Source organism: Sorex araneus, chromosome 9 (assembly GCF_027595985.1).
Source record: "Sorex araneus isolate mSorAra2 chromosome 9, mSorAra2.pri, whole genome shotgun sequence".
NCBI lineage: Eukaryota > Metazoa > Chordata > Mammalia > Eulipotyphla > Soricidae > Sorex > Sorex araneus.
This window is the reverse complement of record NC_073310.1, coordinates 30,861,665-30,889,564: the sequence shown is the minus strand read 5'-3', so window position 1 is coordinate 30,889,564 and position 27,900 is coordinate 30,861,665. Positions and strand designations below refer to the sequence as shown.

Here is a 27,900-nt window from a genome sequence, read left to right as displayed (position 1 = left end):
TACTATTCTTTATTAGCATTAGTATTATTAAGATAACATCGTTTACAATAATGTTAGCTTTTATACTTAGGCATTTGTTGTTACTTCATAACACTTACCACAAGGTGCCAATATTGCTTGACCACAGTACTAGGTCTCATCTTATTTTGTTCCCTCTCTATCCTCTTTTCCTCATTCTCTCTGTGATTTGGTAACCTCAGTTCTATTGTCAGAGACTAAGGGTTTATTTTCATTTTGCTGTTATATTTTTGTATCCTTTACACACAAAAATTCATTAACATTTTATATGCATTTGTTTGTTGAATCTCACTTATGTCTAACAATCCACTATTTGAACATACAGTTTGCCCAGACTGTTAATGGACATATGGTGAGTTTCCAGGTTAACATCCACTATAGAATATTGCTACTTTGAACATTCTTGTGCATGTATACAGTTCTGTGAATCTGGGTGTGGAGATGCTAGGTTATAAGTTGTTCATATAGGAACTTCCATGAGATACTGTCAATTTTACCTAGTTACAATTCAAATTTATACTCCCACAAACATACAGAGCTCCTTTTGTTCCCAAATCCTTGCCAAAATATCTTCTCTCTCTTTCAATTTAGTTATACTGATGAGAGTGGAGTGATCTATTATGGTTTTATTTTGTATTTCACAGAGACCCTCTTAATATGTTTACTGAACGTTTGGGGATGCACTCTCAGAAGTGATACACTTTAAAGATATACTTTCATATCTATTATCTGGCTTTTAATCCACTGGATTGTATGTCTTTTCTTCACTAATCTTTAAAATTTCTTTCTGTATCCTAGATGTGAGACTTCAGTCAAATATACACAAAGAGGGGGGAAAAAAATCTCCCATTTGATGTTTCTTTTCCTTCTTTATGAGTTTCTTTTGCAGAAAACTATCTTTTATTAAATTTAAATGTTTAATTGCCTTCCATTGCCCTCGGCACTACAGCAAATCCTTAGGTTTATATGCGTCTATATGTGCAATGTGCCTGCTTGGAATGCCCTTGCATAGTTCCAGCTTCAAAAACTTATAACCTCTATACTGAAGCTATTTTCTTATCTGAAACTTTCTTAAATCCACCCATTCCTTCCTCTCCACTCCCAATATAATCATTACTAGTAGTAGCCAGAGTAGTGAAATCCCAGAGTGATCCTGGAACACAAATGGTTTAATCACTCAGACTTCTTTAAATGATCTGTATAATGGTGGGACTAAAAGTAGCCCAACTTTTAATTGGTTTATATTGCTTTTAAATTTCTTGTAAACAATGCATCTCCTGTTCTGCTTGCTCCTGCATATATCCTGTCATTTTCTGCTTTTATTCTGTATGACACTGTCACATACTAAGTACTCATCAGGCACTAGGACTAGGTTTAGTTCTAAGGAAAAAGATGCTATACTTGTGTCATCATGGTACACTGTGAATTGCACAATTACCAAAGTTCTAGCACCATAGATATAGTACTCACTCAAATATTAATCTTAACTTGACAAGGGAGAGGTTGGGTTACACCCAGCATGCTTAGAGATCACTCCTGGTGGTGCTTCGAGGATTATACAGGGTGTCAGGGATCACACCAGGGTCGGCCATACTCAGGCGAGTGCCTGAATCCTTAGTATCTGGCCTTCAAATATTAATCTCTCCTTAGATTACAAATTTGTAAAAAGCAAGTATTGATCAGTTTGATATTTTAAATAACTTTAACAATGTCTGGTCCAGATTTAAGATTCAGAAGACACTGGGTTCTGTTTTTTATACTAACACCAGTAGTGCTTAGGGATCTTGGTAAGACTTGGGAGACCATATGAGGTGCTTGGGATCAAACGTGGTTCGACCATGGCAAGGAGGCAAGTGACATACCCATAATATTATCTTTTCAGTTCCCAGAAAGTGTTCATTTTAAAACACTTTAAACATTCTCAGTGGTTGGAAAAACTGTAATTAATTGAATTGAATAAAGTAGCACTAAAAGAAAGCAGTCCTTAGAATTACTTTTGGAATACAATACAAAAAGCTTTAAGTATAGCATATTAAATATGTCCAATATTAATCTTTCATAAAATAGAATCAGTTACAGATAGGTTTCCTTTTCAACAAAATTATTTTTCAATTTATGAGATATCAACAGTGTCAGATGAAGACTATCATATCAGATGTAATTCAGGCTTCTTAGAAAAATGCACTTCCAGAATTCTATCCACATGCGTCATCAATTCAGAGAAACATGACAACCTTAGCAAGATTCCGAAAAAATATGTAAATTAAGAAGAATGTAAGCCAACCTTATTCTGTAGTGTTGTTGAAAGTAAAAGGGATCTGAACTAAAAGAAATTTTTGAGTGGGTAATCAATGAGAAGTGACCTGGGTACCAGTGCAATGATCCTGATTGTCTCATATGCTTATCACATTTACCCTGAGAAAATGACACCTTCTCAGTGAGTGTGGAAGCTTACTTGAGTGTAGGAACATAACTCCATTGCAGTATATAAGGGTTTACTCTAAACAATGATATTTAAAAATTCTTGCCATAATAATTGCAGTTTACCCATCCTAGAAACACATAAAGCAGTACAGAAGTGAATAGATTCTACACGCACTATCTATAAACTACCATGTCTTTCCAAATGTTTGGAGTAGAAGTGTTTATTCAGTGAGATTTTAATACCCTGTGGTGGTTCCTGATGTGTGTGCGTGCGTGTGCATGTGTGTGTGTGTGTGTGTGTGTGTGTGTAGGTGAGAGAGAGACAGAGACAGAGAGATACTATATCACAGACACAAGTTAAAGGTTTGTAGCTAGACAATTAGACTCTAGGAAGTATGTCTAGGAAGGTTGGATTTTAAACACATTATGTTATCTGTTGTATGAATGAAGTAGTATGTTCATGGGAGCTGTGAATCTTTAAATCTTTTATAACCACATTTAAAAGCAAGGGCAAACAATATCTGTGAAGAAGCCTTACATCAGGATTCTGAAAGATAAAGAGAAGCTTTAGAAGTTTTAATTTTCATTAATAATGAAAATCTTTAGTTTTCTTTAATAGTGTACTCAGAGTCACAAAAAAAGGACAGAAATTCTCTGCTACACAGAAAAATTCTGCTTCCGTTCACCACCTGAAGTACTACAGGGGAGCATAAAAGTGACACTGCTGATAGTTAAATGTGATACAAAACACCCACATGCCTTCTGCAGATTAATTCTGAATCTCCAGAGAGGACAGCAAACACAGTTTACACTGCCTGCATACACCAACAAGCATGGGCATATGCATTATATATTAAGGGGGAAAAAATCTTAGGTAAAAAATCACCCCAAGGCATGGTTTACTCAAAAGTGTTCAATATAACCTCAAGTCAAAGCAGGGGAGGAAAGGATGTGGCAAAGAAATTAAAATAAACAGAGCAAATTATATATATATATACACACATATATATAATTAGAGCAAATTAGAGAGCAAATTATGGAGATTACCAACTCCAGACTTTTGATCCCATGTTCTGCTAAACCTGATGGAAAGTTGGGTTGGGCATATAAACTTGCTTTTGTGAGGACCTGATTTCAATTCCTGGGTCCCCAAAAAGAAAGAGTAAGACAGACAGTTGATTCCACTTTAATTCTCACATATCTCTAACATGTTTTTATGAAATTCAGCAATTTAGGTAATGCTATAATTTTAAAAACTTTTTTATTAGTGAATCACCGTGAGGTATAGTTACAGACTTACAAATTTTCATGCTTGCATTTCAGTCATACAATGGTCGAGTGCCCATCCCTCCGCCAGTGCCCATTCTCCACCACCAATGGTCCCAGCATCCCTCCCATCACCCCACCCCATCCTCCCCCACCTCAAAAGGAGAGAGAGCAAAAGGTAATGCTATAATTTAAAGATGATGGAAAAGAGTTAACCTAAAATAAACCACTTATCTAGTATTTATTTTTGAAATAGAGGGGAAGCAAATAAATGGTTGGATAATAATGTTGGAAGAAGTTAAAACAGAAGTATTAAATTTCAAATTTGGAATTGTGAAGACCAAACTTAATCCTTTCCTTAGGACTCTGAAAATTTAATAAAATGGAAAGCTTGTAAATGTAATAAAAACATGACAAATACATTTCTCAAGTCCCCAAATTATCTCAGTGTTCATACAAAGTTAAACAGAAAATCTTTGTAATCATATTTTATAACTGCTTTTATGTAATATATTAAATATGCAAGGAGACCATAAAACACATTACTTTAATAACATTATCATTTCTCTTTCCCCTAGAATATTAGGCCCTTGAGAAGAAGTATGCAAACTAACTATGTTATTTACAAGTTTATGTATGACTTATTATGAGGGAATACTTTAAATTCTCAATGGGTTTTTGGGATGTTTTATTTAGATTGCTCATATTAATAAAAACAAGTCTCAATAATTAAAAGTTAATCAAAAAATTCTTAGAATGTTTTTTCATCTGTAAGAAGACAATTTTCTTCAGCCCAACTCATAAATTATTATCTATAAGCCTCAAGGACTTAAGATTTTGTGTTCTATTGGGAAAAAACATGTTTGTGAACACTGGAATATGAATGCAGTGCCATTCCGCTGGGCACCCTGAGGCATTCAAGGCAAAGAGCTCCTGCTAAAAGGAATTCCAAACATCTAGGTTATGACCATTCCCTTATTAAAGACAATTGCTTTCTTATAGAAGCATTTCTTACTCTCATCTTTCTTGCTGACCTAAATATCAGATTGGAAAGTCTTTAGTATTAACATTTTTACAGACTTATTTATTCTGCAGAAACAAGCTTCTGTATCATAAACAAGGGTCATTCTGAAATGTAAAGCAAGACATATCACCTGCAGTTCAAAATCCTACAGTTCTGCGTAAACCCACAGTCCTTGTATAAGCCCATGGTTCTATATAAACCCGGGGTCCTTGTTACTTTTCCATCCTCAAACAAGTTGACTCAGGGAATACTCATGAGTTCTTCTCATGACTGGATTCTGTTTCCTCCACTCTGAGCAATAACCTTTTCATTCATCGGGCCTCAACTTAAATGTCAATTCCTTACAGAAGCCCTTAACACTTCTTTTGTACCTAAATTAGAACTTTAGAGACCCTCATAATTGCCTATAATTTTTCTTCACTGAACTTCAAACATCATATACATATAGTCATTGCTGTGATGAAATTCCATCTTCTATTAGGCAGGCATCTAAGGCTTGCATTATCCATCATATTCAGCATTTAGCACTGTACCCTGTATACAGTGGGGCTGGAGCGATAGCACAGCAGGTAGGGCGTTTGCCTTGCACGCGGCTGTCCTCTGCCCTCTTGGAGAGCCCAGCAAGCTACCGAGTATCTCGCCCCCAGGGCAGAGCCTGGCAAGTTACCCATTGCATATTTGATATGCCAAGAAAAAACACAGCAATGACAAGTCTCACAATGGAGACATTACTGGTGCCCTCACGAGCAAATCGATGAGAAATGGGATGACAGTGACAGTGATAGTGACCATGTATACAGTAGCTACTTAAAAAGACTGAAGTAAAAATTCCTTATTAACTGATTGAAAAAAAATTAATTAAGGCAGATATCTAAAAATCACTGTGTGGGCACTGCCTACCTTGCACGGCTTCCGGGTTTTACTACTGGCTTTAGGATTCCCCTTATCTTAAAAGGCACCACCTCTCTCCCTGAGGAGACGCAGTGCAGCCTTTGCTCCACAGAGCTTCTCCTATTCTGTACATACCTTGTGTAGTATTCTCTACATACCTTGGCACATGTTAGGTTTTCTGTGATTATTTTTGAGTTGATTGAAAGTACTATTGGGCTTAACATCATGGTATATCTCGAAGAGAAATACAAAACAAATACAAAGAAAACAAATTGATTTAGTAACCATACTGAGATATTCTTTTTTTCCTGTCCCATCGACGATTATGAAAGACCTTGGGCTTTTTGTTTGTTTTTGGTTTTGCTATGCTAGTTTTTTACTTCTTCTTCAACCATTTCAAAGAAAAAAATATCTTTAATCCATCTGGAATATTTTTTGTTGCAAAGTCTAACTCAGCTTTTAAAACTGTTTGACCCTTTTCCCCAAAACAAACCGGCAGTACTCAGCTCATTTCTGGCTCTGGACTTAGGAATCACTCCTTATGGGAAAGAAGGAACCACATGGGATCCTTGGGACTGAACCCAGGTGAGCCACATGCAAAGCAAGCACCTTATTCATTATATTATCTTTCTTTCCATTTAACACAGTGAGTTTAAAAATGTACCCCTCACATCTCTTGAAAGGGTTGAACAAATTCCTGGGTAAATGAATGCAATAATGCCTCTTCATTTTGAAGTTCTTCAGTCAATACTGAACCATCATATTTAAAGTAGAAAGTGCTGGTGAAATCACTTACGGATTTTTACACACATAAAAAAAGATTAGGGGAGATGCTGAAGTAATAGTACAGCAGTTAGGGGTCTTGTCTTACACATGACTGACCTGATTTCAATCCTGACATCCCCATAATGTACACCCAAGTCTACCAGGAGAGGTCCCTGAACACAGAGTCAGAAGTCAGCCCTGAGTATATCCAGATGTGCCCTCCAAAAAGCAAAACAACAAAATGAAAAAGGAGTAGGAGAAATTTTCTAGATGTTCTAATTAAAACCACATGAAAGTTGATGCTTTTTAGAACAGCAACCTTGCCAAGAATCATAATTCTTCTTTTTGCATTCTTCGCACTATAGATTCTTTAGTACATGGTAGGTTCTCAATTATTTCTCAATAATTCTCCAATTAAAGTGCAATTTGTGTCATTTAAATTCTAATATGACATAAACGTCTTCTCCACTAGATAATTGCAATCTCCATATATTATTCTATCAAAATATCGTAAGAAGTTTATCCTTCAAGTGATATTTATCATGTAAATCAGAAAGATTGAATCAGAATTCATCACACTGGCCTCATAGCCTGTAGCTGAGGCATGCAGACCTCAAACTGTTTGCAGCATCATCATGCATATATCACATGCTACATGTCAACACTTCATGGTTTACCGCGTTAGTGTTCTAATATTGTTCCAATTATTGGCATCCCAATGTATGCTTAGGTAGACATCCTATTGCCTTTGAAGAGGTGAAATGTTTCCATGGACATCTGTCTACTGAGCTCTGTCTCCAAGCTATTTTCATTTTTATTGCTGACCAGGGCTGACTTCTACTTCTTTAGGCTATTTCTGCCTCTCTCCTTTTCCAGCGGAGAAAATACGATACCATTTTTTACCTTTTCCTACTATAGTTCAAACCTGGCTTCACTGATGGTCTACTGCAACCCCCTCTAGATTTGTGGAAACTGATTAAAGGTATATTTCCTGGTAAACTAAAAGGCGGAATGTGAGTGTGTAGACAGAGCAGCAGAGAGGGATAGGAAAGGAGAGCAAGAGTTCATGTTTGAAAAAAGTTACATAAGGAATCATTAATAAGACAACCTTCAAACTAACAGACTAGTTTCTGACACACACTCAAAGCTACTTTGGCATTTGAAATGCACTTTACTATAGAAACAATTGAGATTATGTTATCAGTTAACACTTGTTCTGTTCAGGTTTCAAACTATTTCCAACAGTTTGAATTAAAAACACTTTGGAGGATTTTCTAGGTCTCTACATCCTGACATTAGCATCTTTTATGAATGAGGGACATATAAAATAAGAAATATATTCTTTTTCAAAAAAATTCTATATCATCACACAAATGTAAGATCTTTCCATAAATGCCAACCTGACTTTTATGTTCAGAAATCATACCTTGTTTGTCACACCACATTATCTTTCTAGCATTATAAACATTTTAAAGATTATACACACATTGTCAGGTATGATTTAAACTAGGATAATTTGTATTCTCCCTGACAAAGACTTCAAAACTTCAGATATGTATCTCCCAGGTTATAAAGGGTATAATAGGTAAAATGAGGCACAAGGCAACGTATAGAACAATGGAATGCTATGCAGCTGTAAGGTAAGATGAAATCACACAATTTGCTGCAACATCTATGGAACTGGAAGACATCATGTTAAATGAAGGACAGAGGTTTATATGTGGTATATATAATAACAATGAAGGAAATGTAATGTTTGGGTTTGGGGATGCCTAGATCACTCTTTTCCCCATAGGGAGGAGAATGGCAGAGAAAGAAAAAACTGGCGGAGATTGATAGAAAGCAATGATAGTAGGAAGCAATGAGAAGCAAAGGGGTCAAGGGGATCTGAGTACATCAGTGATATAAAGAAGTGATATAGCTGAATATTCAAACCACAGTATTAACAATAGTGACAACAAGAGAGACAAACTTCAACAACCAAATATAAAAATGTGCCTGTCAAGATGGCAATATGGGGTTGGGGTGGGGAGTTGGTGGGAGGGAAGCTGGGAACCCTGGAGAAGGGAAGAAGACACTGGTGGTGAAACATAGTATATCCGAACCACCCAAATATAAATAACTTTGTAGATTACAGTGCTTTATTGTATATATATACAGTAAATATAAAATATATATATATTTTTAAAGAGCAAGGTGTTACATGACAGAAGTAGTGAATCCTACTAAAGAAAATATTCTGCCTGTATTATGCTTTCTGGTGACTATTTAAAAATCACACAAATTATTCATTAATCATTAGTTTCATCCTCTAACAAATATTTGTCAGATAAACACTAATTATAAAATTGAATCACAATAGTTAAACACAAATAAGTAAAAGAACTTAGATTTGAGTATATCAATTTTGATCCAGAGCTTATTTTCTGGGCCATGATACCAAAATCACTCCTAAACTTTCTGAAAACTTCTTGTAGGGAAGTATATTCCATGTATAATGATCAAAGAGAAAGACACCAGACATCTCAATAGCAGAGGTGGGAGCTGTAAAGCAATAGAACATTGCCTTAAATTCCTGAGAGAAACAGGTTTTCATCCTCACAAGCTACATACAAACTGAATATGTGCAAAGTGCACATTCAATGCAAAGTGAAATGAAAACACTGTTAACTTAATAAAGTTTCCTTCCCATGCATCATTTCCCTAGAATGTGTGGAGAACATGTTCATTTTAAAACAGGGAGTTGGAACACTTTCCAGCACCAGTTGCTTGTAAATGATTAATACGACAACTCTAACCTCCAGCCATTTCTCCGGAATCAAATCCTTGTATTCTAGAGAGCTCTGCCTTCAAATAACAATAGGTTCAAGTATGACAGCTTTGGGCTACAGGAAAAATTGCTCTACTGCTAAGACACAGAGCTCCTTCACTGTGTGACTCATTGTCCAAGCAGGGGAAGAGCCAGGACTCTGAAGACATAATGGTCTACAGGGGACCATAAAACATTTAAGCAGAAAGTAGGGTTCGTGTGACCATTCCAAAATGCATGCTGTATCTAAAATGAAATTCCAGTGATTTTAGCAAATATCGTGGTAGACAGAACTCTCACCCCTGAAACTTTTAGACCCAAGAGTTAAAGACATGCTAGTCGTCTGGACTTGGGAAGGTCCTTCAAAGAAGGGAGACTGAGTCACATGTATTCCTACAGCTGAGAACTGCAACTAGACACTGAATCACAGCTACTTTCCTCCTGCAAAGGCAACAAGGTAGAGAACTCTCCTCACACCTCAGAAATTCATGAAAGCTTGTCTTGAAAGCAAACCAGCAGCATCAGATAACCATAACAAGTCATTAAAGGAAGGATCTGGGACCACAGATAGAGATCGGATCCGAGAGGGAACAGTGAACTACTTTATACCCAATGGTCCTGCTTATTCAGAGGAGAGACTAAAGAAAACCCCAAATATTGACACTTGTTGAATCAAACACACAGGTCTTGAAGAGAAAAAAAATGGATCCAAAATAATAGTCACAGATTCACCTATTGTATAAACAAAGCCAACAGATGAGAAAGAAAAATCCCCAGAAATCAATCAGCAATATCGAAGAGGGAAGCTTTATAAATAAATTTTAAATTATTAGTATGGGGCTGGGGATATAGAATGCATGCTCTAGATACCTGAAACTCTTAGCTTAATCCCCAGCATCCCTCAAAAAATAATTATTATGAATAAAATCAAGAAGATACTAAAATGCACACCATAGAATAAAATGCAGAAATATAAGTTCTTTGTTAGATAAAAGCATAACAAAATTCCATAGAAAGGAGCTGGGTGTGGAAAACACAATGAATTAGGGCTGGGGTGGGGAGAGTACAGGGGTAAGGCACTTGCCTTGCACATGGCTCACCTTCGTTCAATTACAGCACCAAATATGGTCCCCTGAACAACGCCAGGAATTATACCTGAGCACAAAACCAGGAGTAATCCCTTAGCACCATGATGTCTAGTTCAAAAACCAAAAAGAAAAAAGAAAAACACAACAAATTAAATGGAAAGTTCCATATGGAAAGCATAACAATAAGGCTAACTCTTGAGGAAATAATAAGTGGAATTGAAGAGAAGATTCCAGAGTAAGTGATATGGAAAGAAATATAGTGGAGCCAGAGTGGTGTATAGGAAGTAAGGCGCTTTCTTTGCTTGTGGCCGACTAAGGTTCAATCCACAGCAGAACACGTGGTCCACCAAGCCCATCAGGAGTGATCCCTGAGCCAAAGCCAGCAGTAATTCATGAAAACTACTGGGGGGTAGGGGAGTCAAGGGAGAAAGAAGAAGGAAGAAGAAGGAGAAGAAGAAGGAGAAGGAGAAGAAGGAGAAGGAGAAGGAGAAGGAGAAGGAGAAGGAGAAAGAGAAGGAGAAGGAGAAGGAAAGAGGAGAAGGAGAAGGAGAGGAGAACAACTACTTGCTGTTGAATCTTGTGCTGAAAATACTAGGAGGATTTGCATATCTTACTGATTCTATTTAAATTAGCTCTGTAAGACTTCAGGAAATAAAATTACTACACTTAAAATTTACTTTTTAGCTTCCTAAATTTTAAACTGCTCACTCTGATCTTTCTTTTTGAATTCCACCTGCTAATCTGCTGCAAAGACTCTGAGCCTTAATTTGGTTTAATTATTTTTTCTCTAAATTAGGTAATTGACAGTCTCTACGAATGACCTCATCTTTCATTATGCCTGCTCTCACTAATAATTTTACACTGGACAGGCATAATATTTATGTCTTAATATAATAAATTAATTTTTATTTAATACCAGTACCTCCTTGTTATTTTCATAAACCATACTTATATTTTATTTCAGTCCTTTGTTCTGGGAATGATACTGTATACTGAAAGTTACTTCTTTTGTTTTTTAAAAAAAGAATGTGGTTAAATTTACAAATGCAATACTACATTGGAGTCATGTTCAAGTGTAAAGTCTTATAGCATTGAGAACATTCACACTTTGGTCCATATGCCCATCAACCGGGAGTATGGTGCTGCCCGCAGGTCAACCTATATCTGTGGGGAGAATGCATCAGCAGATTGATGGTGACTTCAGGCTTCCTGATACCCCCGAATTGTCGCTGTGCCTTTGGCTGGACCAGAACAACTTGGGGCCAAGTTTGTCAAGAAATAAAATTGCCAAAAGTTAGGTATGTGGGAGTCACACACACAAACCACCTCCGGCTCAGCTATACAAGCTCATTTATTGGCCTTATTTCAGAGACCCATAAATCTCGAAAAAGTTCAAAAGCCTCAGTTATGGCTGGTGGTGTGCTATGCTGCGGGTGAGTGGGCACACCCTCCAAATAAATAAATAAGCCAATAGTTTATTTCTCTGAAAAAGATGGAAACAAGCGCCATGATCTGGAGACACACAAAAGAATCTCAGAACCGAGCAGCTTCCTGCAGAAAAGCCTCTGGACTTTAAGCCAGGCCAACTTCACTGAGGTGCCTCAGATGGGAGCAGGCGTCCCCTCCACCTGCCCCGCAAGAATCCTGGTGACTGCCAACTTCCAGAACCCAATGAGAAGTGCATTGGGTTCAGTGACAACAAACTCCAAGCCTCAAAGAATAGGGGATAGGCCAGTCCCTCTTATCCCCCACCACCCCCATGGGACCCTGGAGGTCACACCCACAAACCGCCTCTGGCTGCTATTTGAGCTCCTTAAGGGCCATAATCCAGAGGCACACAAAAGAATCTCTGAACTGAGCAGCTCGCTGCAGAGATTTTTCCAGATCCTAATTATCTAAAATTTTAGAATTTCAGTAGCACCCGACTACGTAACATCTTATGCTATTCATAATAAGCAATATAAGAGAGAGTATAAGGGACATTGTCTGCCACAGAGGCAGGTGGAGGGATGAGATGGGAGGGAATACTGGGAACTTTGGTGGTGGAAGATGTGCAGTGGTTGAAGGTTGGGTGTTCAATCATTCTATGACTGAAACTCAAACAGGAAAGCTTTGTAAGTATATCTCATGGTGATCCAATAATAAATAAATAAATAAATAAATAAAATTAACATTCTGCATTAAAACAAAAAGTAACGTGGAGTTCATGCCCAATTCAATCAGTTTAATCAATATCTGAATAAATAGCAGTACTCCTACATTAAAAATAAGTAATAAATAAAGTATATCAATCATGACTTGAATGAGGCGACACCATGTCGAATGACTGTCAGAAGGCAAAGGATACAGAATGATTTCTCTATATGTGCAACTTAAAGTTCACAGTAAGATAGCAACAAAGGACCAAAGGCAACACAATGCGGGAACAGATCCACATAAATAAGTTCTTGGGCTGGGAGTAGGAGTGGGTGTGGGGTTGAAAGGAAGGAGCATTGGATTCCTTGAGCTTGGGAGGTGGGTACACTTGAGATGGGTGTGGTGCTCGAATTATGTGCACAGAAAACCATCATTAACAATATTATAAATCACAGTACCTCAATCTATTTTCTCTTTTGGAAAGTTAGGGGCAAAGCATGCCAACCAATACTTTGGAGGAGAGAGGAGCTTTCAAACAGTGTGGGGGCTAGGGGTACAGGGTTAGGACTGGGGATATGTTGCTGTTCAGGTCCTGGTGTGCTGGGCTGCAGATCACCTGTACAGTTGCACCCATGATTTGTGGTGTACCATATGCAGTGCCATGGATTAAAGTGGGCTTGGGTAGTGCCTTAATTCCTATACCAGCACTCTGGACTCACACTTTTTTTTTTTTTTGAGGGCTGTATCACTAACCTCTCACTTCCTGTTGCTGATACTCTCTGTTTTTAAGAACAGGGTGTGAAATCCACATCCACGGATGATGCTTTCGGAGCTGAGGGAGCATGTAATGGGTGACAAATCCCACCATGCCAGCCAGGGCAAAAAGCACAATGCTGAGAAATGGCTGTGATAAAAGAGGGGGGGGGAAATCATTATTTAGTTTACAAGAACAGGAGGATGCAAATGACTAAGACAAAACACTATTGTCACCCTCCCCTGGCTCCTCCTTAAAAACAGTCAAACCCAACTCTTGTTACAAACCTCTGAACTTCTTTCACATGACATAAAATATCTTTATAATAGGAACTGCTAAGCATGGAAATGAGGGCAGAAAATTAATCTGTGCAAGTCCAAAGGCCAAAGGAATTCTGTCTATTGGAATGCTTTTTTTCCTTAAAAGAGATGAAGGTAACAAATTTACCTAATAGACCTTTCCTGTTAAAGATAGGATATGTACATTTTTATATTTAATTCCTAAGGCATAAATAAGATTTTGGGTCAAAACATTATGATATATATTCATTAATATATGCCAGAAATGCACAATAATTTTATAGAGAGATGTTAACTTTCTGTAAAAGGTTTAATCCAGAAATCCCATCTGGAATGCTCTACTTTTATGTTTCTAACTGGAAATCATGTTCCAATAACCATTTTGGCTCTTCGGCATCCATCACATGCCTGATAACCAATCACTTTTTCCTCTGTTTATAATAGTGTGCTGCTAGCCTGCCTTATTACTACTGACTACTTGTACGAAGGATTTTAGAAGATATCCAACATCCATAGCACATAAAACTTTCAAGATGGAAAAGCAGTAAGATTTAAACAAGGGATTCAAATCCGTGATGTGAACCAAATCTTACCTTGGACATTGTTCTTAATGGTACATGGACGTACCTTTATTGTCCAACTGGCAATTTGGTTATCCCTTGGGCTCACTCTCCTAGCATTACTCTGGAATTCCCAATGGGAGCTTTAAGAAAACAGTGGTCAGAAGAGATATATGTTGAATAATACATACTCGCAAGGACAGGAACACAGTACTGGCACTGACTGCAAATGACAAAACAGCGGCCACTGAGCAGATAATGAGGTCCGATCTTAAGATCTCTCTCTGTAAAGAGAAAATTGGTCATAAAATTTGTTCTTTTCTTTATTCAGAATTTCATTGTTACCAGAAGAATCAGATGACAGGCAGGATACTGACACCAAATAAAATACCTTTACAGTCTGATATATATGTATTTGTCACAGCCAGCAATGCTCAGAGTTTACTCCTGGCTCTGCATTCAGGGATCACTCCTGGCTGGCTCGGAGGACCATGTAGGGTGACAGGATAAAATCCTGGTTGGTCATGTGCAAGGCAAATGCCCCACCTTCAGTACTATTGCTCCAGATTCTGATATATTAACTTATTTGATATATCCCCCAAAGTACACACTGAATGGACTTTATCTACTATTTGAGGACTATCAGGGGCACTGAGTATAAGGCAAAGGAAATGTCTCACAATTAACCTATATGTGCAAACCATGGAAAGAATAAAGACTTTTTATACATGTTAGAGCCATAGGCTTTTCTTTCTTTAAACACAAATTAGATTTTTAAAAACCCAATTATAATAAAAGGCCTAATTATAAAAATATTAATAGTCCCTACTTAGCCTTAGAGTAACTTGAATTTTAATATGCAGTGTGAGTTAGTCAAACAAAATTCTCTTAAATATTTATTTATGTACTTTGACCTGCACAGATTTACATTTTAATTCATGAGTCAGATTGGAGAAAAAGGTTATTTCTAAAGTACATAGGTACATAGATATACCAATGTATAATATATACCTATGCAGAATATGACATCTAAAAAAATTCTAAAAATTTTAACTCATGCAAAAATGTGATTTTAGCAGACTCTAGGAAACGCAAAGCAAAAATAGACCCAAAATGCTATCGATGCTGCATGGATAATATTTTACATGGGAACCGGGGATAGTACTTGGTGGTAAAGCTCATGCCTTTCAGGAATGAAGTCCTATATTAAGAAAAGAAAAAAGAATAAAGAAGAGAAAGAAAGAAAGAAAAAAAGAAAGAAAGAAAGAAAGAAAGGAAGGAAGGAAGGAAGGAAGGAAGGAAGGAAGGAAGGAAGGAAAGAAGGAAGGAAAGAAAGAAAGAAAGAAAGAAAGAAAGAAAGAAAGAAAGAAAGAAAGAAAGAAAGAAAGAAAGAAAGAAAGAAAGAAAGAAAGAGAAAGTGAGAAAGAGGAAGAGAAAAAGAGGGAGGAAGAGAGGGAGGAAGGAAGGAAGGAAGGAAGGAAGGAAGGAAGGAAGGAAGGAAGGAAGGAAGGAAGGAAGGAAGGAAGGAAGGAAGAAGAGGGGAGGGAGGGAGAAGGGAGAGAGGGAGATGGAAGGGAAGGATGGAGGGAGGAGGGAAAAAGGAGAGAGGAAAGAAGAGAGTGGGATGGTTCATTTCACAGTTTTTCAAAGTTACAGTCAATGGGAAATTCCCATGGCTAATAATCTCTTGCCCATTGGTGCAAGAAGAATCATGCAACAAGGATAAGACACACAAGAGCAAAAATATATATCCAATTCAAGGGGAACCATTTGAAAGAAGGAACCTAGGATGCAAGCATACCTACTGTAGATGCCTAAGAATGGGGGTCTGGCCATGTATTTTTATAATATCCCAGTTCCCAGGTTTAAGTTCAAGCTGAGAAGCAGGTTTTGCTCTTGGTATTTTCCTTAAAAGCTAAAGTCTAAGAGGCGTTATTAGTTTCCTACTATGGCATATGCATTTGGCAGTTATAACCTAGCATTGCTATTATAATAAAAGTTACTGGGGCCGGAGCGATAGCACAGCGGGTAGGGCATTTGCGTTGCACGCGGCCGACCCGGGTTCGATCCCCGGCATCCCATATGGTCCCCCCAAGCACCGCCAGGAGTAATTCCTGAGTGCAAAGCCAGGAGTAACCCCTGAGCATCGCTGGGTGTGACCCAAAAACCAAAATAAATAAATAAATAAATAAATAAATAGAAGTTACCAACATGCCTGGAAAGGGCTATTAATGTATAGTATATCTCAAAGGCAAAGCAAAAGACTTTTGTGCAATACAGCCTTGAGAAAAAAAGAGGATGAATATGGTGTTCTGTGCATAAGAGTTTGTGAAAACACATATAGATGTGTTTCTGTTCTTACACTGGCCTTTATCTGGTCAGAATATCATCTCAGGATAGGGCCTGGCTTCCTATGCAGAAATCTGTGTGGCTGAGGGGATTGGGTCTAGTGTCTTACATTTGTTTCCCTACAACTTTGTTACATCCACAGAATCCATTAAGTTATTGGAGGCTCACTAATTCTTGATAATAAGTGTTAGAAAGTTTGACACACAGTTTCTTGGCCCCAGACTTTTCCTGTACTAACACTTTGCATTCCCAGTACAGTTTATGAACATTCCAATTGCTCCATATTTTTACTAACAATATAGTCAGGGTTTTTACTTTAGACATTTCAGTGGATGGTTAATGCAGTGAAAAAATGCTATTAGCTATTGAATAGAAGTCAAGGAAGTGGTTACATATATTATAATGCACAAGACCATCTCTGACAATAGACTTATCAGGTCCAGAATGTCAGCATGCCAGCGTTGTGAAGTTGTAAAATCTTGGTATTGCAGCATCAGATACTGACTTTATCTTTCCATTGAATTTCCAGCCACTAATCATGTTTAGAAATTTTCATGTATTAAATCCTTAAAACACTGCATAAAACACTAAAACAATAGCATCAAATCAATAAACTATGTTAATATAAATTTGACTTCCAAAATGTGCAAGATCTGTACAGTGAAAATGATAAAAAGATGGTTACAGGGTAGAAATAAAGCACAGGAGGTGAAGCACTTGCCTTGCATGCAGGCAACCACAGTTAGAATCCCCAGAACTACATCTGGTCCCTTGAGCACTACCTGGACTCACTCCTGAGCACAGAAACAGGAGTAACCCTGAAAACCACTGGGTGTGGCCCAAACTCACTCTTTCCAAATGAAAACCAATGTTTCTCTAAAAACCAAACGCAATAAATTAAGAATATACTGTTAAGGTGTCTATTCTTATAAAATTATTTATAAACTTGATTCAATCCTAATAAAACTCATAATATAATTTATCTTGGTATAAATTGGCAGAATAAATGCAAAACCTCATATATAAATGCACCAGCTATAGAATACAGTTACTTTGAAAAATAAATTATAAATTCTCCATTGTAGCTGATTTCAAGACATTACAAATGTACTATAGCCATGTACTTATGATATTGTCACAAATCACGCATCTAGAGCAAAACACAGTATTCATAAATAAATAATCACACACATATGTGTGTTTATATATACATACGTAAATGGTTAATTAATTTTAGACAAAGGAGTCCAGTGAAATGAGTTTTTCCCCAAAAAAGAAATAAGATGACTTTTAAATAAATCATCTGTGGCAACTGGATAACCATAACAAGAACTTACATCATCTACACAACGTAACTCAATGTTCATCATAAAACTAAGTTAAACTATTAAGCTTCTCATAGAGAGTAGAAAAGAAGATCACACTGACATTGGGTTTGGCGAAACACCATACACAGAGCATTACATTTTTTCACACTCAACTTAAAGACTTTTTTTCCTACAGTTTCAACTTTTACAGTATTTCATCAAAAGACATTGTTTTAGAGTGAAAAGGCAAGCCAAAGATTGCAAAAGATATTTAAAAGAATATTTCCAACAAAGATCTTTTTTTTGTAATATAAAGTACTTCAAAACTCAAAAATAAAACACAAATTTCTCCTCCCACCTGTGTTTCCAATTGTTCCAAGACAATGTTTTATTAACAGATTCTTTACCCTGAAAGATGAAAAATTTTAATATTGAGCTTTTAACTCCTATTATTAATAAAACCACAGACCATTTTCTTAGTATTAGTGAAAGTATAGACTTTATAAAGCTTGCAGAGCCTGGCAAGCTACCCATGGTGCATTTGATCTGCCAAAAACAGTAACAACAAATCTCACAATGGAGATGTTACTGGTGCCCACTCGAGCAAATCAATGAACAACGGGATGACAGTGCTACAGACAGTGAAAGTATAAACAGCAAAATTAAAAGGAAATGGTTTCCTCTTTCCCGTCACCAAAGAGCAGACCTTATTCTTTTGGGGCTTGTAGGGAAAGAGGATTTCCCAAGCAGTGCTCAGAGTGCCCAGTGCCCTTTTGATGAAATACTTCAAGGATGTTTCACCAATTGGCCAAGCCCTGGTGATGTGAGGTTGTTTGTGTCTGCACTGATGCTGCAGTCCTAGGAATCTTCTGAGGTGACAATCAGCCCTCCATCTGTCCCATGGCCTGGGCCACTCCAGCTGGGCAAGCGGCCGGGGACCGACCCCCCCGAAACCCGGGGGGTGGTCGATGGGGAGAGCCACCGGATCTCTCCCCTGGTTGCCCCCTCGCAGATGTTTTTTACACATAGCAATAGATGGAGAGAAGGCATTTGACAAGATCCAGCACCCATTTATGATAAAAACACTCAGCAAAAGGGGCATTGAAGCAACTCTCCTCAATATAGTCAAAGCCATCTAGCATAAGACCACAGCAAGCATTATTCTCAATGGGGAAAAACTAAGAGCCTTCCCTCTAAGATCAGGAACAATACAAGGTTGCCCATTCTCACCACTTTTCTTCAATATAGTACTGGAAGTACTTGCCATAACAGTTAAGCAAGTACAAGATATGAAGAGCATCCAGACAGGAAAGGAAGAATTCAAGCTACCACTATTTTCAGATGACAGTATACTATATGTAGAAAATCCTAAAGACTCTACAGAAAAGCTCCTAGAAACAATTGTTTTGTAGAATAAAGTGGCAGTTTATAAAATCAAAACCCAAAAGTCAAAGGCTTTCCTATTAAAAATAATAAAAGAGAAGTAGGAGATATTAAGACAAATCTCGTTCACAGTTGTGCCTCAGAAATCAAGTACCTTGGAACCCGCTTAACTAAAGAAGTGAGGGACCTATACAAAGAAAATTACAAAACACTTCCTCAAGAAATAAAAGAGAACATGAGGAAATGGAAACATATACCCTGCTTATGGATTGGGAGGATTAAGATTGTCAAAATGCAATAATTCCTAAAGAATTAAATAGATTCAATGCAATTACCATAAGGATACCCATGACATTTTTCAGAGAAATAGACAAAACACTCCTGAAATTCATATGGAGCAATAGACCCCCACAAATATTGAAAGCAATCCTTGGGGAAAAAAGGAGATGGGTGGCATCACCTTCCCCAACTTCAAACTGTACTACAAAGCAGTAGTAATTAAAACAGCATGGTATTGGACTAGAACCAGAACAGCAGTCCAATAGAGCAGATTTTAATATTCTGACACAGATGCGCAAGTATATGTATGATCACTTAATCTTTACTAAAGGAGCAAGAAATGTGAAGTGGAACAAGGAAAACCTCTTCAACAAGTGGTACTGGGAAACCTGGACATGAAAAAAATGAACTCAGATCTCTGTCTAATACCAAGCACAAAAGTCAGATTAAAACGGACTAAAGACCTCAATATCAGACCTGAATCCATAAGGAACATGGAGGAAAATGTAGGCAGAACCCTCCATGATACTGAAGTCAAAGGCGTCTTCAGGAATGGAATACCACTGAAAAGCAAGTGAGAGCAAATATAAACAAATGGGACTGCATTGAAATAAAAGCTTCTGCGCTTCAAAAAAAGCAGTGACCCCAAAAAAGCCCACAGAATGGGAAAAATTATTTACCCAATATCCATCTCATAGAGGCTTAATATCCAGTATATACACTGGTAGAACTTTACAGGAATAAAACCCCAACCCCATCAAAACATGGGGAGAAGAAATGAACAAAAACTTCCTCAAAAAATAATTTAAATGGTCAAAAGGCACATGAAAAAATTGTGCTACATTGCTAATCACCAAGGAGATGCAAATCAAAACAACAATCTCACACCACAGAGACTGGCATACATCCAAAAGACAAGAACAATTAGTGCTGACATGGATGTAGGGAGAAACAGACTCTCATTCATTGTTGGTGGGAAAGTCAACTGGTCCAGTCTTTTTGGAAAACAATATGGACATTCCTCCAAAAACAGAAATTGAGCTTCTATATGACCCAGAAATACCACTTCTGGGAATATATCCCAGGGATGCAAAAAAACACAGTAGACATGATACCTGCACTTGTATTTGTTGCAGCATTGTTCACAATAGGCAGAATCTGGAAACAACCCAAGCACCCGAGAACAGACGACTGGTTAAAAACTTTGGTACATCAATGCAATGGAATATGATGCAGCTTTTAGTAAAGATAACGTCATGAAATTTGCTCATAAGTGTAAGTGAAATGAGTTGAAAAGAGAGGGACAGACATAGAATGACTGCACTCATTTGTAGAATATAAAATCATATAATATGAGACTAAAACCTAAGGACAGTAGACATAAGGGCCAGGAGGATTGCTCCACTGTTTGAAAGCCAGCAGCCAGCTTCATGTGCTAGGGGAAAAGGCAGCTGGGATGGAGAAGGGACCACTAAGTAAATGGTAGTTGGAGGAATCGATCAGGATGGGAGATGCATGCTGGAAGTAGACTAAGTAGACCAAACATGATGGCCTCTTCGTAACTGTATTGCATAACATAATGCCCCAAAGTAGAGGGAGAGTAAGAAGGAAGGTGCCTATCACAGAGGCAGGGGGTAGGATGGGATTGGGTGGGGGCACGAGGAATACTGGGAACATTGGTGGTAGAAAATGGTGGAAAATGCTTACTGGTGGAGAGATGGGTGCTCTATCATTGTATGACTAAAACTTAATCATGAAAGTTTGCCACTATCTCATGGTGATAACAATCAAAAAATTTTTAAAGATAAACAGCAATTTTGGAATTTTTTTATTTTATTAAATATTCTAAGTCTAAAAGTGAACTTACAATGTTAAATCTTATTTTAAAAAGAAAGAGTGCAAAGATCAAAGCAAAATGCAAACTTAGGTCTCTGAATTTTTTATATTCAATTAATTTTTCCATAATGACAGTTCAACACATAGAATAAAAAGAGAAAAATCATTTATAATGATTGCATCCTGACACCTAACATTATTAACATTTTTACATGTTCTGAGCAAGAAATTTTACTCGCTAATGCTGAACCCCTGAACCAGAATTCTAGCTGTGACCATGAGGTACATAGGTTTTCTTAATGCATGTTTTATAAAAACCTGATCTTAGTGTCCATATAATTTTCTTTTTCAAAAGCATTTTCTGTAGTATTACATAATATGTGCAAATAATTTGAAATGAGCTCACAAGCAGGAACTCCAGTAGCTGTATTATGTAATAAGTAATATTTAATTATTCAATTTAAAATATTATACAAATCATAATATACATTGTTACATAAACTGACTTATTAATGGTTAAATAAATTTCCATCTTCACATACAAATACATATATTCACATACAAACAGTGACATAGTGGATAATATCAACACTCATGTAGTAGATGTAAATTAATGTGCTATATCATTTGTGCAAATATCCTTGACTGCTGGAAATTAGGTTGCATTTCACTTTTAATCATAATAAATTATCATTTTCTTTATGCAACTAAATCTTTTTTATATCTTGATTTAATTCTTCTGGAAAACTCTGAGATGTAGATTTGCTACAACATGTTATAAATATTTTATGATACTTCACAAATTATGCTTTCCCTAACGATTGTAATTTACACAGATTCAAACAATATTTAAAAGATCTCATCTTGTCACAATTGGCAATGCCATTAATTTATTCTGTGCTAATTTAAATGAACAACAACAAAAAGATATATTTGCATTTCTTTATTTATAAAGAATATTTAGTGACTGAATATTTTGTTTATAAATCAAATGTATATCAATTTTATTTGCTTAAAATTTAAAAATTCAATGATAAGAGATGTTGATTTAAGATATTAACTTTCAAAATTGCAATGAATGTTATACCAAATGTTACACTAAACTATTTGAATTTAAATTTGTTTTTAATCAGCTTATATTAGGCACTATAGTTAATATATTTGAGGTTATAATTTTTGACTAGTGGTGCTGCTGTTTCAATCCCTCCACCATTGTATCAAGTTCTACCCACCCTACCCCATCCCCACCACCTTTAACTTCCTAGTACTCCGTTCTGTTGATCAAGTTGAAACCTGTATCATTTTCTTATATATAGAAGTTAACCTTTTTTTTTAGTCTTTTGTTGTTGTTGTTGTTGTTTGTTTCCTTTTGGGTCACCCCTGGCTGTACACAGGGCTTACTTCTGGTTCTGCACTCAGAGATCACTCTTGGCAGTGCTCAAAAATATACGGGACGCTGGGGATCAAACCCATGTCAGTCACATGCAAGGCAAGAGACCTTCCCCACTGTACAATCTCTCAGGCCTTGTAGAAATGAAAAAAAATTATCTGAAAATGATGGCAAAAATTTAGGAATTCAAATCTTTAGCCTAAGTTTAAGAGACTGTGTAGGTCTTCCCAAGAATTGTAGAAATAAGTACCAGGAGGTTGATTCCATGGCTTGGAGGCTGGCCTCACATTCTGGGGAAAGGGCAACTCAGAGAAGGGATCACCAACTATAATGTAGTAGAAGGCCATGTGGGGGAAGGGAGTTTCGGGCTGAATGAGGGATAGAGACTGAGCACAGTGGCCACTCAACACCTTTATTGCAAACCACAACAGCTAATTAGAGAGAGAGAACAGAAGGGAATGCCCTGCCACAGTGGCAGGGTGGGGTGGGGGGAGATGGGATTGGGGAGGGTGGGAGGGATGCTGGGTTTACTGGTGGTGGAGAATGGGCACTGGTGAAGGGTGGGTTCCCGAACTTTGTATGAGGGAAGCATAAGCACAAAAGTGTATAAATCTGTAAATGTGCCCTCACAGTGATTCACTAATTAAAAATAAATAAATAAATTTATAAAAAAAAAGAGAGTGTGTAGGTTTAATTTTATTTTATTTTATAGCTTCAATGTCTAGCTATTCTAGAGAATAATTCATTCTCTGGAATTCTCTGGAATTTGAACAGATTTGATTTGTTCGATTCTATGCATTTAAAAAAAAGACTTTTATACTCTATTTCTACCATTTTGGCTAGAGCTACTCCTCTCAACAGTGGATGAAACAAGGAATACTCATAGACAATTAGGGCCATACATCATGGTGCTCAAGGAACTGTGCAGTACTGGAGATTGAACTCATGGGTTTACATATGCAAGGCATGTGCAGTGACACTTGAGCAACTTTTCTGGTTTTGTTTTGTTTTTTTTACATTAAAAAATGTCAGCCACAAATATAGAAAATTGCATAATTTATATACATATATACAGAATTTTATGAATAACTAGAAAGTGGGCAAGCCTTTCTTTTTAATTTTCTTCTTGGCATGTCCAAAAACGATCCCAATGCTGGCGAAGTCAATCTGCTTGCTTTAAAAATTAAATTATGATTTTTTCTACTTATGTAGGCAATTAGAAGCAGTTTAGTTTGCCTATTTTTTCAAATAGAGGGAACCATATTTGTGTTTTGCTTCTTCTGTTTGAAATCAGGAAGCTAATTTACCCATATTACTGAAGATAACTCTAGTAAGGTATTTTCCATTGCTCTCCTCTATCTACTCTGCTTTTGATGAGCTTTCTGATAGCTTCAATTTGGGATTCTATTGAACAAATGTTATTATGAATAAGGTTGTATGTTTATTCTGGTATAAATAAGCTGGAAACTACCTAGGAGTAGAATTGTTGTTTGAGGTATATATGTATTTTCAGATATATATACCAAACTGTTTCTAAAATAGATTTTTACTACCAGTAGCTGTATAGGAGAATTCCTATGTTCTACATTTTTGTTAAAATTGCATTGTGAGAATCTTAATTTTTCATCATTCTGGTACAGAAAAAATGGAAACTCAGGATGGTTTTAATGGAGTCTCCTAATTATTAGTTAAGTTGAACAGATATCAATATTGTTGGCTATTCATAGTTCCTCTGTTGTTTAAGTACTTTTATAAGTCTTTTGCCTATTTTTGGCTCATTATTGATTCATATATATTTAATATTCATCTTGATACTATTACTTTAACAACTATACATATTTAAAAAATTGCAAATTGCTTCTCATTCTATTGCTTGTTTTTATGTCTCTTAATATTTCATGATAATTACAAGTGATAGTTTTAATGAACTAATATATTTACATTTTAAAATTTGCTTAAAATTTCTGATATCATGATCTCCTCTATTATGAGTCTAAGGGTTTTCAAATCCCACTATCTTATTACCCAAATTTGACATTTGTGTATAGGACAACATAGAATTTCTATTATAATTTGTTACATATGAAGGGCTTCTCTTTTTTGCTCTTATCATTTTTCTCTTTATACAGAATGGGAAGTTAGATTATTTCCCTTAATAGTTATAAAAATATTCCATGTATACACTGGAGCGATAGCACAGTGGGTAGGGCATTTGCCTTGCACGCAGCTGACCTGGGTTTGATTCTTCTGTCCCTCTCAGAGAGCCTGGCAAGCTACTGAGAATATCCTGCCGCATGGCAGAGCCTGACAAGCTGCCCAATGGCGTATTCAATATGCCAAAAGCAGTAATGAGTCTCACAATGGAGACGTTGCTGGTGCCCACTGGAGCAAATACATGAGCAATTGGATGACAATACTACAGTGCTACAATGTTCATTTAAATAAACTTTTACAATGTTTCTGCAACTTCATTTCTTTCTTTGTTCTTTTTTGAAAACTCTACTTTGAATCTGAAATAATTTTTTGTCTTTGAAAATTAAATTTAGTGAGATTCTCTCAGTTTTTTTCTTGTCAAAAATATTCCACTGTACTCTCAATTTTTGAAAGATACTTTAACTGAGTATGGAATTCTAATATATAACTCAGCTACATTCCTTCAGGACAGTAAATACATTAAACAATCGTCTTTTGTGATTGCCTTTGCTAGGTTCCCAGATGTATAGGGCCTAGCACCCTCTAAACAGAAAAGAAAATACTCATTCTAATTTTTAAAGTATATTACCCTGGAGATATACTTTCTTTAATTGAACAAACACAAAATGCCAATGAATTGCACCCAAGAGTAGTCCTACTTCCCTAAATGGTTCCAGCATGCCCTAGGGAACACTTTGGGATAAGTAGAATTTTGTTTGTTTGTGGTTCACAGCCAGAAATACTCAGGAGTTACTCCTGGCGGTACTTAGAACACCATTTGGGTTGCTGGGGATTGAACCTGGGTTGACCACGTACAAGGCAAATGCCCGAGCCAATATACTATCACTCTGGCCCTCAGTGGAACTCATAAATCTCTAGATCTGTCTTTCTTTAATTCTAACAATTTTTCATAAAACATCTCACTTATTGGATTAATATCCTAAGTGTTTTAGGCTTCATCAATGAATTGTCCCTTTTCCTCCCAACCCCAACCCAGAGAAACTTACAGTGCTCTTGTGAGCACCCCTAATCCGCTGAGTTTATCTTTACCCTTTCCTTTGTGTTTTACCTCTCATTGGCACTATTCCCCAAGTCCATTTTGGTTTCTTATAAGCCAAAACTTTCTGCTAACTTTGGACTTTGTATTTGTTGTGAATTACCTGCTTTTCTCTTTCCCTTGTAGCCTTTTCATATTTTACTATAGAGAAATGTTCTTTGATTAAAAACAGAAATACTGCTAATGCTGTGCTCCTAATATTTGGGAGTAGATTGACTCTGAAATGTACCTACTACTGAGCATCCATCATAATTACTTAGTCAGGGTTCAGTTACTGTAGTTAATAACACCCCACAAAGGGACGTCCAGTCATGGGACTGGTATGGACCTTGGGCAAGTGGCAAAACTACACGGGCATTGAAATGGAACATTCTAGAAAGCATAAAAAAAACATGGTCTTGATGCTAGCTGTTATAACTTAAGAGACAGGATGCCCATAGGGAAGGACAAGCTGAACTGGTCTGAAGATTTAGTTTGGGATTTACAGTAAAATCCTTGCTTGCCCTTGGAGCCCAGAGAACTTAAGTGTTGGAATCTATGTCTCTTTCTGTATTTATCCAAATAACTGCAAGTATTAATAAGAATTAAACTTAATTGCTTAATATGTACAACTAAAGGGAAAGAGAAAAGGAATATAGTTGTCCCTGAGAGACTGAGCATCTCCTTGAGTTAATTCCCCCAAGAGAATTGCCTCTGCTGAAATGCTTTACCTCTGTCAATGGTCAGTCACACCTATGTGCAGTCCTATACCTTGATGTTCTATAAGTATGCTAACAGCTCTGCATTAAAGGGGCCATTTTTACCATCAGTCTGTGGTCCCCCCATCTCTCTGCTCCTCTGCTGGAGAAGCCTGGGGAGGTGGCTCTTAGCCACTGAAGGCACATGTCACACTCTCACACTCTGTGAACTCACACCCACTATGTGTTGAATATTAAATATCGTTGGGGCTGGAGTGATAGCACAGTGGGTAGAGCGTTTGCCTTGCATGCGGCCGACCCAGGTTCGATTCCCAGCATCCCATTTGGTCCCCTGAGCACCTCCAGGAGTAATTCCTGAGTGCAGAACCAGGAGTAACCCCTGTGCAACGTGGGGTGTGACCCAAAAAAAGCAAAAAAAATAGAATATGAATATTAAATATCGACAGAAACTACAACATTAAGTACTCTCTTCTCTGAATTCTGATTATGTAAGTACCAGACTTTCTTACTCTAGCAATCTTACTCCCAGATCATGTCTCTTTATCTTTCTTTATATTTCCTAAATTCAATTCTATTTATTCTAGAAACTTCCTTCTTTTTCTTTCAATTCACTAATTTTTTCAATTATTTCTTCTCTGCTCAGTCTCTGTCTCTATTTTGGCCCCTTTTAAATTTCTTAATATATTTTTATTTGCTTTTTGTTAAGAAAGGTCTGCTTCTCTTTTAAATAAGCTTAAAATTCTTAAATATTTTCTATTATCTTGTTTTATCTTTTTAATTCTTTTAAACATAGAAAATATAGTTGTTTTTAAAATACTTGTGTGGTATATCAGTATATAAAGTATGTATAGACCTACTTTTGCTCATTTCTTATCTTTTATGGTTTCATTTTTTTTCTTGAAGATTTTAATTTCACTTAGAAAGTTGGTTAAAGACTTCAAAGACTTCCCTTTAAAGTCTAGGAAGATGGGCTCTTCTAGAAATGATTCAAGATTATTATTATTTTTGCAATGATATGTTCTCAGTTTGGGGAATCATTTTAAACTAGCTTTATAAAGTCAACGGTCTTCAGTCCTCCACATGTTCAAACTTAGAACTAAAAATCCATGAAAAATTAATTATCAATAATTCCCTGGAATCTCTCTTTCTCTCTTTCTCTCAATCTCTCTCTCAATCAATCAATCAAGCTAAGATCTCAAGCATTCAAAGTAAGTGTTTCTTGTTTTTTAAGGTAACATCCTAACTGTAAGATAAATATTTTATTTCCTTTTGGGGGTGCTACATATACAGCCATGCTCAGGAGATATTCCAAGGTCTGTTAATGCTTGGAAGTTGCTCAAAGTGCTCAGAAGACCATGTGCTATCAGGGATCAA

General features: G+C 36.8%; 1 protein-coding gene across 4 annotated transcripts in view; it reads right to left on the bottom strand.

Annotated features, from left to right (window-relative positions):
* The window catches only part of PCNX2 (pecanex 2), a 352,025-nt gene that overhangs the window by 153,001 nt on the left and 171,124 nt on the right, over positions 1-27,900 (bottom strand). For all 4 annotated transcript variants that reach the window (XM_055147380.1, XM_055147381.1, XM_055147382.1 and 1 more), the window contains 2 exons: positions 14,226-14,318; positions 13,175-13,325 (listed from right to left, as the gene is read on the bottom strand). In XM_055147380.1, coding sequence (XP_055003355.1) covers positions 13,175-13,325; positions 14,226-14,318 — 244 coding nt within the window. The remainder of the gene's footprint in view (positions 1-13,174; positions 13,326-14,225; positions 14,319-27,900) is intronic.